General features: G+C 54.1%; 1 protein-coding gene across 5 annotated transcripts in view; it reads left to right on the forward strand.

Moving 5' to 3' along the window:
* The window catches only part of Tmem63c (transmembrane protein 63C), a 65,498-nt gene that overhangs the window by 38,141 nt on the left and 15,033 nt on the right, over positions 1-12,324 (forward strand). For all 5 annotated transcript variants that reach the window (XM_040274060.2, XM_040274058.2, XM_040274057.2 and 2 more), the window contains 8 exons: positions 4,266-4,408; positions 5,818-5,866; positions 7,116-7,224; positions 8,443-8,516; positions 9,508-9,588; positions 9,689-9,815; positions 10,332-10,465; positions 11,883-12,005. In XM_040274060.2, coding sequence (XP_040129994.1) covers positions 4,266-4,408; positions 5,818-5,866; positions 7,116-7,224; positions 8,443-8,516; positions 9,508-9,588; positions 9,689-9,815; positions 10,332-10,465; positions 11,883-12,005 — 840 coding nt within the window. The remainder of the gene's footprint in view (positions 1-4,265; positions 4,409-5,817; positions 5,867-7,115; positions 7,225-8,442; positions 8,517-9,507; positions 9,589-9,688; positions 9,816-10,331; positions 10,466-11,882; positions 12,006-12,324) is intronic.

The raw sequence follows: 12,324 nt of genomic DNA on the forward strand, positions 1-12,324 counted from the left end.
ACAGCACCACACAGCTCTTCAGGAATTCCCTCAGAGCCCAACTGCCACTACTGGCTTCCTTGGAGCCTCTCAACCCCCTCTCCTCCCGCTCTTGAGGCCGATTGGCTGGGTCGCGTGGGCGGAGCCAAAAGAGTCCCCCAATGAGCAGCTCCGTGGTCTGAAAGGGCGGGGAAACAGCCCAATGAGCAGCACTGCAGAGGAGCCAATCAGATGGCAGCTGGAAGCTTGCTGGGGCCCCCTTTAAATTTGCTGGGGCCCCTTCGGCTGTGGCTCTCAACAAAGTATCTCACCCAGGACCCCTTGGGGGACAAATCACATCCAAACCATGGCAGTGTGTATGGACATTTGGAGCTCGTTTCCCTCGAGGCCGTGTCGGCTGGTTCTAGGTTCCTGAGCTTAGCAAACTTGTGACTGAGAGGTCAGGCTTGATGGCAAAATGGCCAGTCCCTTGCATGGGTCAGAGGGCAGGAAAATTGGGATGAAGGCGCCCACCCATGCTGACCACATCCTCTGGTGTGGGAGAAAAGGAACCCCTGGAGGTGGCCTGAGGCTGACTTCCTGGATTTTCCCCACTGCCCACTGACGTGTCACAGGGTGAGACAGTGTCCGTGTCGTGGGGAAGCAGGACACAGGCGGAACCTAACAGACACCACGTGGTGGGTGTCTCTGCGACTCTGTGGTGTGCATGAGTGTGGAATGAAAGACTGAGTCTCCCAGCTGTTGCCCATCTGCATGTGTGTGCGTACCCGGACCTGCAGGTCAGCGGGGAGGCCAGTGTGCACAGCTGTGCGTGTGCTTCCCCCATTCCCGCCCCACCATGAGCTCCCATCAGAGAGACCCCTCCACAGGGGACACCTCTCTCCTATCGTGGCAGGAAGGGAGAGCATTGCACCCGCATCCCATAGCAAACAGTGTCGTAGATGACAGTGAAAGCATTCACTGAGCAGGGGCAGGTCAGCCAGAGTTCCCAGGCATACAGCCTGTGCAGTCTACCTGGAGAAACAAGGTGAATGAGACTCTTTTCTCTTCATAATGTAGAGGCTATAATTTGCCATGCAAAAGGGGTATTTGGGGAAAAGAGGTTGAAATCTAACGGTGGGACTCAAAAAGTGTAGTTTTGCGCTGAGTCTTGAAGGATGGGAAGAAATGAGTAGAGGGGCACATCAGAAATAAAGGTGCAGTGGCACACGCCTATAATCCCAGTGGCTCAGGAGGCTGAGGCAGGAGGACTGCAGGTTCAAGGCCAGCCTCGGTAATTTAGCAAAACTCTAAGCAACCTAGTTGAAATCATGTCTCAAAATAAAAAATAAATAAATAAAAAGGGCTGGGGATGTGACTCAGTGGTTGAGCACACTTGGGTTCAATCCCTGGTACCAAAAAATAAATAAAGGACTCTGTGAGCAAAGGATTGGGGCAGAGATACATAGGGAGTGTCTGGAAATGGTGAATCTTTTGGTGGGATACAGGAAGAGGGCGAGGAGAAGGTTGTACCAGAAGGATCAGCTGGGATTGTGACTGCCATACCAAGAAGCTTGGGCCTTCATCTAATTGCAGTAGAGACTCAGTTACTGTTTTTGAGCTGGAAATCCAAGATGAGATCTGCATGGGAGTATATTTAGGGTTGAAAACGCCCAAAGTCAAGGCAAGCAGCTAAGGAGGCTATTCCAGTGATCCAGGAAGGACGTGATGGTGGCCCAGACTGGGGCAGTGACCAGTGAAACAAGGGCGGAGAGGACAGGGGGAAGGAGGTGGTGGGGCTGCAGTCGATTGGTGAAGAAGGGTGGGAGAGAGGAATTGAGGTCTGACTTCTGGGGAGGTCAGGAACACTGTAGGCAAGAGAGGAAACAGTGGCCAGAGCAAGCCCGTGAATGCGCCAACAGGCTTTTGAGAACAAAGCTCACTTTGTTCAAGAGGTTGGGTGAGGAGGGAATGGAGATGCTGGAGGGAACTAGAGGGGAAGCTGGGCAGGGTGTGGATGCTTGAGGAGCCGTTTGGTTTATTTTTAGAGGAAGCCGTGTGCTCTTGAGCCTGGTTGTAGGTAAAAGGAAGATGTGTGTGTAGGTGTAGAGAGAGTGGGGATGGTAAAGAGGAAGAGAAGGGCCATCGAGACAGCAAGTCTCCAGAAAGGAGAGAGAGGAAGAGAGGAGAGCAGCGACGGAGAACTAATGGTAGTAGCAAGGGCAAGTGTCACAGTGGGTGGCACTTTAAAGAATGGGCCCAGTGGCGAGGACAGGAACTCCTGGCCCTCTGCTCTCCACCTGGAGACTCTCTCAGACCTCCCACTCCTCAGAATTTTCTGTGGAAAGACAAATCCCCCAGCCTGCAGCAAGACACCTGCTGTGCCCCCACCCCCACCCCGCCCAGCCTTCCCAGGGTCCTCAGCCACCCATTCCTGGGGCTGAATCCTCCAGTTCAGCAGAAGGAAGTGTTTTAGCTGCTCAGAAATAAATAATTTTTTTTTTAAATCAGGAGCTCTAAATAATTCCATAAATGGAATGATTGAAGATGTTCGTTTCATCATAATGTTTAAAAATAAATCTGAACTCTGGACTGGATGCCAGACGCTTCGTACAACCCACCTGTCTGACAGAGAGGCCAGGGTGGGAGTCCAGGGTGCATGCACCCATGGAGTGGGGGGCCCAGAGGGGGCTGGGCACAAACGAGAGCTCTGTAGATGGAGGCCACTGTTGCCAGTATGTTAAACAGATGGGAAAGGCTTACGACGAAATGTGAAGCTAAAGAGCAGTTCATCAGATGCTCTGACCATAAGCAGCCTGTTTGGGTTGCTAAGGACACAGTACCGCAGACTGAGCAAGTCAGAAAGGAAAGAGATTCACTCTGCCTCCTAGTTCTGTTCCAAGGTCAGGGGACAAGGGACTGCATCTGGTGATGGCCTTCCTGCTGGCAAGAATCCCAAGACTACACAGACATGGCAACAGACAGGGAGCAGGTGTGCTCGTGTGTGTCTGCGTGTGTGTGTGTGTGCTGTGGTCTCTTTCCTTACAAAGCCACCAGGATCCAACCATGGGGCTCCACCCTGATGGCCTTATTTAATCTTTATCACTCCCACCTCCGAACACCAGAGCAGGGTAAAGCTTCACCCTCTTACCACCTCACCACGGGGACGAGTTTGCAAGGGGCTAGACCCTGTTCAAACCATCTCAGTCACCAAGGAAAACCAGCACAACAGGAAACCAAAGGAAATTAACCAAAATCCTGAATAGTCACTGTTTTAAGTTTGACGAGATTGTCAGCAAATTATTTTCTTAGTATTTCCCAAAGTTATCATGAGCATGTGTTGCTTTTATGGTTTTTAACCGAAGCATAACACACACACGCACACACACACACACACACACATACACACAAATGCACAAAAATTAAATATGCAGCTCATTATACAGTGCAATGCCTACGCCACCAGGACCACCCTGATCCAGAATCAGAACACCCAGAAGCCCCCTCCTGCTCCTTTCCAATCCCCTGTCTCCCCCCTCCTCTCTGAGGGTCGCTGGTATTCTGACTTCTAACTGTATAGTTTAGCATTACCCTTTTTTGAACTTAATATAATAAATCATACAGTAGCTGTTGTTGGTAGGTGGTGTCTTTCACTCGGCGTTGTGTCTGTGAGGTTCAGCTACAGGTGATTCATTTTTAACAGCGTATAGTGTTTCACTGTGTGTGTGTAACAATTCTTGTGTCCATCCCATCCCTGAGAGACATTTAAGATGTTTCTTAAATGCCAGTATGTTAAACAGATGGGAAAGGCTTACGACGAAATGTGAAGTAGGGGATGTCACAAATGTCACACATCTGTGATATTCTTACACATGTCTCTGGAGCACATGTCATGTGTTTCCGTAGGGTATAAACCTAGGAGTGGAGCTGTGGGATCCCAGGTTGTGCGTGTGTAGAATTTCCATAGATAAGGCCGACCTGCGGTCTTCAGGGTCTTCAGTGCACGTCTGCTACAGGGCCCCTCTCTCTGTAAAACCCATTGACATGCACTTAGGGACACCAGATGCCTAGAGAAGAAGGGCAGTGTTCCCCCAGGAAAAGAAAAAGGGGCTGTTGGAAGTGTAGGTGAGGGGCAGAGGGCTTGCCTCGCGTGCACAAGGCCCTGGGTGGGACCCTGTGGGAAAGGAGGGGTGGGGAGAAGGCAAGGAAAGCAAAAACCTAGGGGGAGTGGGACGGTCATCCTCCCGCGGCGGGCGCTTGCCTGAGCTGTGGCTCCTAAGGAACGCCTCCATCCGTGTCTCTTCCAGGAACCAGGATCTGATTAACAAGTGTGGGGACGATGCGCGCATCTACATGATGTTCCAGTACCACCTCATCATCTTCGTGCTCATCCTCTGCCTCCCCTCCTTGGGCGTCATTCTGCCCATCAACTACACTGGCACTGTCCTGGGTAGGCGGGGCTCAGCGGGCCGGGGGCCCTGGGCCACTAGACCCAAGGGGCAGCCCGGCAGGCGGGACAGAGACTGAGCCTTGGGGGGTAGAGACCTGGATTTTAACCGTCCTCTGGAAGGTGGCTGCTGGGTGACCCTAACAAGCTGCGCTTCTGTGCTCCCCTGGGAGACAGGAGATGGGTCCTTCTTTGTTTGAGCCAGGACCCGGCGTGGAGCCCTTGTGGAGGGTCAGCTGAGTCCCGAACCAAGTGTTTACCCGTGATCCCACACACCCCTAGACAGGTGTTCATGGAGGCCCTTTCAGGACATGTGACCACTTCAGAGGTCCCTGAACTTGACCTAACCCTGGGACCCCTCCGCCAATCCTGCCCCATGGACACAGCATGGTCACCCCAGCATCTGTCTCAGAGGTTCTCTGCTCACACTCAGCCTGATGGGCTAAATAGCATCCAGATGGAGGGCTTGGCTTCCAAGCCCTTCAAAATCTTGGCTCCCCTGGATTTGCTCCCCAGAAAATACCTTTGCTCAAGCTAACAATTTATTTAACCTTCTATTTGGCAAACCAGTCTTCCCAGGCCTCAGTTTCCTTGCTGTCTTGGGCATTGGGAGATAATGTCAAGTGCCTAGCACGGCGCCTGATACACAGCAGGGGCTCAGGGGAGAGCAGCAGCATTCCCTTAGAACTACAGGACACACAGAGCTGTAAGGAGGACGAACAACCAGCTAATGTCTAACAGCACCTGAAATGCCCAGGTGTCAACCACCTGTCCCTGGATGCCTCCGTTTTCATCTCTTTCTCAGCCAGATGTGGACCTTGGTATGGTGTGGCACATAAGAGTGTCCATGACACCAGATCCCACCATGAGCATGAATAACACAACTCCTGTCTTTCCAGGTTCTCCAGATTCTAAGAGCTGCTATGTGGGCAATGAGAGTATGATGCAGGATTTTTAGATACACTTTGCAAAACTTGAAGGTGTCTGAAATGACAACCTAACATGTTTAGCCAGAAGGATTGACTGTGTTCGAACGAGGCAGCATCCCATTGTTTGGGGGGAGGGGTTCTTGTGATTGTTGCCTGGGTTGCTGATCTCATCACTTGCTCGTGGCTGGACAGTTGGTTCCTTTGACAAGCATTTACTTGGTGTCTATTATGTGCCAGTGTGGCCTTGGGATGCCCCCAAAATATCTGGTCCTGATTTATGCATAAGAGCTTCCATCAGCACTGCCTGGGGGCAGGATATTTGTGTTGGAAACTGGGAACGAACCCTGGGGAATCAGTAGGATGAAGGGGATGTCGGCAGGCACCTCTAGGCCCTGGGCGTTCATCGGGGAACCTTGAATTCTGCACTCTGCCTCCAGAGGCTGAAGAGCTGGCCTGGAGGTAAGCACCTTTCTTCTCTTTCAGACTGGAATAGCCATTTCGCACGGACCACCATTGTCAATGTCTCCACAGAGTAGGTACCTGATCTTCTGACCTCCCATTCTCCTGGCTGGGCACTGAGGGGAGGGGAGGGCCAGTGTGTCCGTCCACAAGAGGGGCACCACGGTGCTAGCAAGAGAGGCCTGGTGTCCTTGGAATCCAGATCCCAAGTGGGACACCAGAAGTCACAGTCTCTTGGTGGGCAGGGCTCTGTGCCCCAACATCTCTCTTTGTCATAAGTGGAACTACCCAAAGTGGCCACTCGTGAGGCCTGAAGGACTTTAGTGTGTCCAGCTCCCAAGAGGCAGAGACCCTCTTGGTCTAAGATGTGGCCTCCCTGACCATTTGGGGTTCAATTCCGCCCTCGTCGGATGGAGTGAACCCTGAACCTGTCAGTCTCCCCCTCCAGTCCATGGAGAGACTAAGAGATCACGTGGTGGTTGGCACCTACCTCTGCCACCCGCTGACCCTGGGCCTCGGGCTCTGGAGTCTCATAAGAATATGCACCTACAAAACTCAGGCCCGTTCTGGACCTGGCTCCGAGTGAGCACTTGACAGTGTCAGCCCTTCCTCCAGAGCCAGGCCCCTGGCCACCACTGCCACCTCCTTTAGGGTGTCTGAGAGTGGGGACGCCAAGAAGTTGGTCTTGAGGATCTGAGGACATAGTGGTGGCTGGAGGGGGTCTGGGAACACTTGTCAGAAGGGCTAGAGTGGCCGGGGGGCGGGGGCAGGATGGGAGGAGCTGGGCGGAAGCTGCTTAGCAGCCGGTGTGAGCAGTTTCATGGCTCAGCAAACAGGTGGGCAGAGCCGGGCAGGAGGGGCGAGCGGGGCGGGGAGCAGGCCCGTGGGGATCTGGGGACACTGTGGTGGTGGGTCTGGGGTCATGGGGGGGTCTGGGGACTCTATGGTGGTGGTTCTGGGGACACTGTGGTGGAGGGGGTATGTCTGGAGATACTGTGGTGGGGGTGATCTGGGGACTTTATGGGGGAGTCTGGGGATAGTGTGGTAGTGAGGTCTGGGGACACTGTGGGGGTGTCTGGAGACAATTTGGGGGGTCTGGGGATACTGTGTGGAGGGGTCAGGGGACACTGGGAGTGTCCGGGGAGACTGTGGTAGTCTGGGGACACTGGTGCTCTGGGGAGCCCGTGGTGGTCTGAGGAGCCATGGTGGTCTGGGGTCACTGGGAGTGTCTGGGGAGACCATGGTGGTCTGGGGAGCCCGTGGTGGCCTGGAGACACAGGGCTGGGGCCCTGGCCAGCTCTCACGGCCTTCTCCCTGCGCAGGAGCAGGCTCCTGTGGCTGCACAGCCTCTTTGCCTTCGTCTACTTTCTCACCAACTTCCTCTTCATGGCTCACCACTGCCTGGGCTTTGTGCCCAAGAAGAACCAACAGGTGAGCAGGTGAAGAGCCCCTCCGCACTGGCCCTTCCAGGCCAGCCTCAGAGAAGGCCCAGCTCGGCGCACCCCAGGGGACGGACCTCCTGAGCAGGCGCACACCCCTCCTCGCAGCCGGGTGGCCGGGGCCTGCTCCCTGCCCCGCTCGCCCCTCCTGCCCGGCCCTGCCCACCTGTTTGCTGAGCCACTGAAACTGCTCACACCGGCTGCTAAGCAGCTTCCGCCCAGCTCCTCCCACCCTGGCCCCTCGGCCACTCTAGCCCTTCTCCAAGGTCCCTGGGCCCCGCATCCACAAACCAAAGAGTAACAAACACTGGGATGCACAGGAGCCTCCATCCTTAGTGGTCAGGGTCCCCTGCTGCCCACTCCAGCTGTGCCCAGGACTTTCCTTCCCCTCTCTGAGGTCACAGACCTCCCCAGTCTCCTTGCAGAGTCTTGCTGTGTTCGTTTTTTGTTACTGTTCACCTGAGATAATCAACTTAAAAAGGAGAAAGGTTTATGTAGCTCACAGTTTTAGAAGTTCCAGTCCATGGTCAGCAGGTCCCGTGGCTTTGGGCTTGGGTCCAGGCAGCATGTCGTGGTGGGAGCATGTAGCAGAAAAGGCTGTTCACCGCATGGTGGCGGGGAAACAAAAAGAAGAGGAGCCTGGAGTCCCAGTGTCACCTCCTGTGACTAAGACTTCCCACTTATCCCCACTTCTTAAAGGTTTCCACTGGCTCCCGATAGCACCAAGCCTTTAGCACATGCAGGACATTCCCTATCCAAGCTATAGCACCTGCCCTTGTCCCAGCTCCCCTGTCCCTTCTAATTTTAGGGGGTTCCATGGTGATGTGAGACTTTCTGCTGGAATTGGGGAGGGGGTTTGCAGGGAGATGTGGATTCACTGTGGAGCTGCATATGCTCCGACCCTCCCCCGGGCCCTGTCTGCAGGTTTCTCCCTTTCCCTCCCTCCAATCAGCCGTCTATGGCAGGGGCCCAACAGCTGTGGCCCAGAGAATGAGAGAGGCACAGTTTGCTGACCTCAGGGCTGTGGGCTCAGCTGGCACACCAAGGCAAAGAAACGGGCACTTGCTTACTTAGTGAGGAGGTCCTTGGCATCAGGCCGCCTGGTGTGAGCAGAAGGCCTGCTCCCCGGGACTCTGGGTCACCCAGAAACCAGACATCTGGAGTTCCTGTGCAAGCTGAGTCTTCTCTGTCCATTTGCTCTCCCACCTAGGTCACAAGGACACTAATGATCACCTATGTGCCCACGGACATCCAAGACCCAGAGATGGTTAGCAAGCATTTCCAGTAAGTGGGGTGCATTGCCTCCACCCGTATCCCTACCTGGGTCCTCCGGTGGGTCTGAGTTAGTTAGCTGGTGGCCTTCCCTGGCCTCGGCTCAGAATCAACTTTCCAGAATAGAGAGAAGCCCCAGGGCTGGAGCAGGGTTTCAGGAGCCAGGGACTTCCTGCATGGCTGGGTAGGAAGTAGGAGGTTTTTTGTTTTGTTTTGTTTTGTTTTGTTTTGTTTTGGGGAGGTATACCAGGGATTGAACTCTGAGGCACACAACTACCCATCCACATCCCCAGCCCTATTTTGTATTTTATTTAGAGACAGGATCTCACTGAGTTGCTTAGAGCCTCACTTTTTATTTTTAAAGGTCTTCTTCGTAATTTTATTTATTTATTTTTATGTGCTGCTGAGGATCAAACCCAGCGCCTCACTCGTGAGAGGCAAGCACTCCACCGCTGAGCCACAACCCCAGCCCCAGTGCCTCACTTTTTGCTGGGGCTGGCTTTGAACTTGCCATCCTCCTGCCTCAGTCCCGAACCTCTGGGATTACAGGCGTGCGCCCGCGCACCTAATTAGAGATGTTAATTTTCCTTTTTCTTATGGCTCCAGCTACTGAGTCCAAGGAGACCCTGCACCATAGGTGCCCAGGGCTCAGCATCTTGAGACCTCTTTGGTGACTTCAAGTTCCTATCCCCAGATACCCTGTCCTCTGAGTCCTCTGAGTCCACTATCTTTCATGAGCAGCTCTTTCCTGGTCCTCAGTGGTTGAGGCTCTGCCCTGAGCCACATTCTGGGCCATGTAGGAAGGATGTGGTAATCCTCCGATTACCAGAATTCAAACCCCAAAAGTACTTTGGCCTTAGAAGCGAGAATGGATTCTCCCACCAGAAAAAGTGGGCATGCCAGGCAGCTGGGCCGTGTGCAGCCTGTGGGCGGCCATGCTGGGCAGGGTGAGGGCAGCACCTCCTAGCCCCCCAGCTGGCTCAGCATCTGTGTGTGTCTGCAGTGAGGCCTATCCAGGTTGCGTGGTGACCAGGGTCCACTTCTGCTATGACGTCAGGACACTGATCGACTTGGATGATCAGAGGTGAGGCTGCAGCAGCTCCTGTCGGAATCTGGGCTGGGGTGCGGAGGAGGATGGGCCTCCACTGACGGGAAGCTCTTCCCCCATGGCCCACCTCTGACAGGCGCCATGCCATGCGGGGCCGGCTCTACTACACGGCCAAGGCCAAGAAGACTGGGGGCAAGATCATGATCAGGATTCATCCCTGCTCCCGCCTGTGCTTCTGCAGGTGCTGCACCTGCTTCAAGGAGGTAACCAGCAGGGGTGTCGGGTGGCAGGGAGGGGCCAGGGCCCTGGGTCCAGGCTGTCCCTTGCTCATACCCTTGGGCCCCCCAGGCCCTGTTGGGGTCTGCTCCCGTGTTCTGGTGCTCCCTGGAGGAGCTTGCTCTTGTCTCCCTTCAGCTACTGGACAGAGGTCCAGCCAGAACACCGAAGGCTTCCAGAGAGATAGGGGAGACACCTGTCCCCGCTTTGTCCCCCAATCACGGGTTTTGAGACTTGGACTCCTGCTTCAGGGCAGAACTGGACCCCCAGCCAGACCAGAAAGACTCCCCCTCCCCTGACAAAGCTGCACGTTGTACTGTCTCTGTGCTCCAGCCAAGTCTGAAGCACCCCTCTGCCCCCGCTGCACCCCCCTGTCCCGGGGCCTCAGCAGGGAGTGCAAGGCAGGGCCAGCCCCTGGTGTTCTAGAGGTGACTTGGAACCCTGCTCCTGGGTGCCTTCCTGGGATTCTGGCCCCCGGCTCTGAGGGCTGCCTCTGGCCCCAGGTAGATGCAGAGCAGTATTACAGTGAGCTGGAGGAGCAGCTGACGGACGAGTTCAACGCCGAGCTCAACCGCGTCCGGCTGAAGCGTCTCGACCTGATCTTCGTCACCTTCCAGGACTCCAGGATGGCAAAGAAGTAAGTGCCACACGGTAGCCTCAGCCCCAGCCCAGCCCTGAGGTGAGCGTCTCCCGAGAGAGCCCCCCAGCTCCCACATTCTGACCTGACTGCCCTGCTCCTCCCAGGGGCCCCATGTCCCCCAGCTCCCAGGGCTCTTTAGGGGTGCCTAGGCACTGGGCTCCTTACTCCATGTGTCCTCATTTCAGTACAGAGGTGGTCACCATAGCCTTTGCCTCTTCTGGGTCTTGCCGAGAATGACAGCCACTTTACCCTCTTTGTAAACACATCACCCTCTCCCTCACCACTACGGTTGGGAGAGATGAGCCCGCCTTGCCCTTTCTCCTCTCTGCCGTAGGCATCCTGGTATTCATAGCCCTGTAGCCACCCCCAGAGCCACCCCGCTCTTCTGTCCTAGCCTCTGGCAGTCCTACCTCATTAAGAAGTGAACTAAGTTCATTCTGGAATGTTCCAGAAGGATCCTCAGGATTGGGTTAACTAGACGGGAAGTCCAGAATCAGTCTCTGAAGAATTGTGGGGGCCCTGCTCTTCTGGTGGGAGCCTGATAATGTAAGGCACTTCATCCTCACCCACCCCGGCCCGACAAAAGAATAATGGACCATCTTAGATTTTAGTTACAAATAATGGCACACAATTTTACAAATTGCTTACACTCTGAAACTTCTTGTCTGATTTTGTTATTGCTATCTGCCCTGTCCACCTCCCAGATGGTTGACAAGGATCATATACATTCATTCATTCATTCATTCATACATACATACATACATACATATATAAAGTCTACTCAAGGTGTGTGTTATATAAATCAATATATCTCTTATAATGAAGTGCCTTACATTATAAGATAATCCTGTTCATTTCCTGAGACATTGCCACTTGATAGAGAGGATCCGAGGCTTCAAGACAATAGAATTGGAGTTAGAAAGTCAAAGATGAGGCTTAGTGCCAGTACCTGCCCGCTTTTGGATATATCTTGAGGCACCTCACTTTAGGAAGCTGTGCCATTGAGATTCCATTAATCACCAAAGATCACCAAAGAGCACAGTGCCAGGCACACAGGAAGAATTCGATAATCAGGAGTTATTGTCATTAATATAAGGCTCAAACTAATAGCCTCCTATCAACCTCAAAGGAAGACCAGTCCTCTGTGTTGCTGAGGGGAAGGCAGGAGCTGAGAACTGTAGGCCCCCTCAGATGCCCCTACCCTCGGATACTGAGCCTTAGAAACTATCCACGGGGTTACTGGGCCTTAGAAACTATCCTAGGAGACACATCCAAGGCTTTGAGATCCCCCCAGGAAGTGGAGTGCCCACCTGTGGGACTGCCACAGTGACCCTGGGACCCTGGTCTGTGGCCTTCCTAAGCTCAACCTCCCATCCCCAGACCTCCGTCTCCTCCTCTTCTCCCATCTCTGCAGCGTCCTGGAAGATTACAAGTACATCTACTGTGGTGTGTACCCCCAGCAGTCCTCAGTGACCACCGTCGTCAAATCCTACCGCTGGAGGGTCATTCATGCCCCACACCCCAAAGACATCATTTGGTAAGCCTCCGCTGACCCTCCCCTCTCCTCTGAGCTCTCCTGAGACTGCAGACGACAACAGGAGAGAGCCTTCTCTCCCCACCTTTTTCCTGCAGAAAGAACTCAAGTCTATTTTTGCACACATGAAATATGTCCTAAGCCTTTATAAGTGGTGTGACTCAGGGGAAGGCTGAAGGGCCCGTGGCACACAGGTGTGTGCCCAGGAGGTTGAATTAGACCAGGCAGCCCAGGTCCAGAGCTGGCATGCTGGAAAGAGCTCGTGAGCTCTCTCCAAGGGCTCGGACCAGGGTCCTAAGCGACTTCCCTGCTCCATCCCTCC

This window comes from Ictidomys tridecemlineatus, chromosome 5 (assembly GCF_052094955.1).
Source record: "Ictidomys tridecemlineatus isolate mIctTri1 chromosome 5, mIctTri1.hap1, whole genome shotgun sequence".
Classification (NCBI taxonomy): domain Eukaryota; kingdom Metazoa; phylum Chordata; class Mammalia; order Rodentia; family Sciuridae; genus Ictidomys; species Ictidomys tridecemlineatus.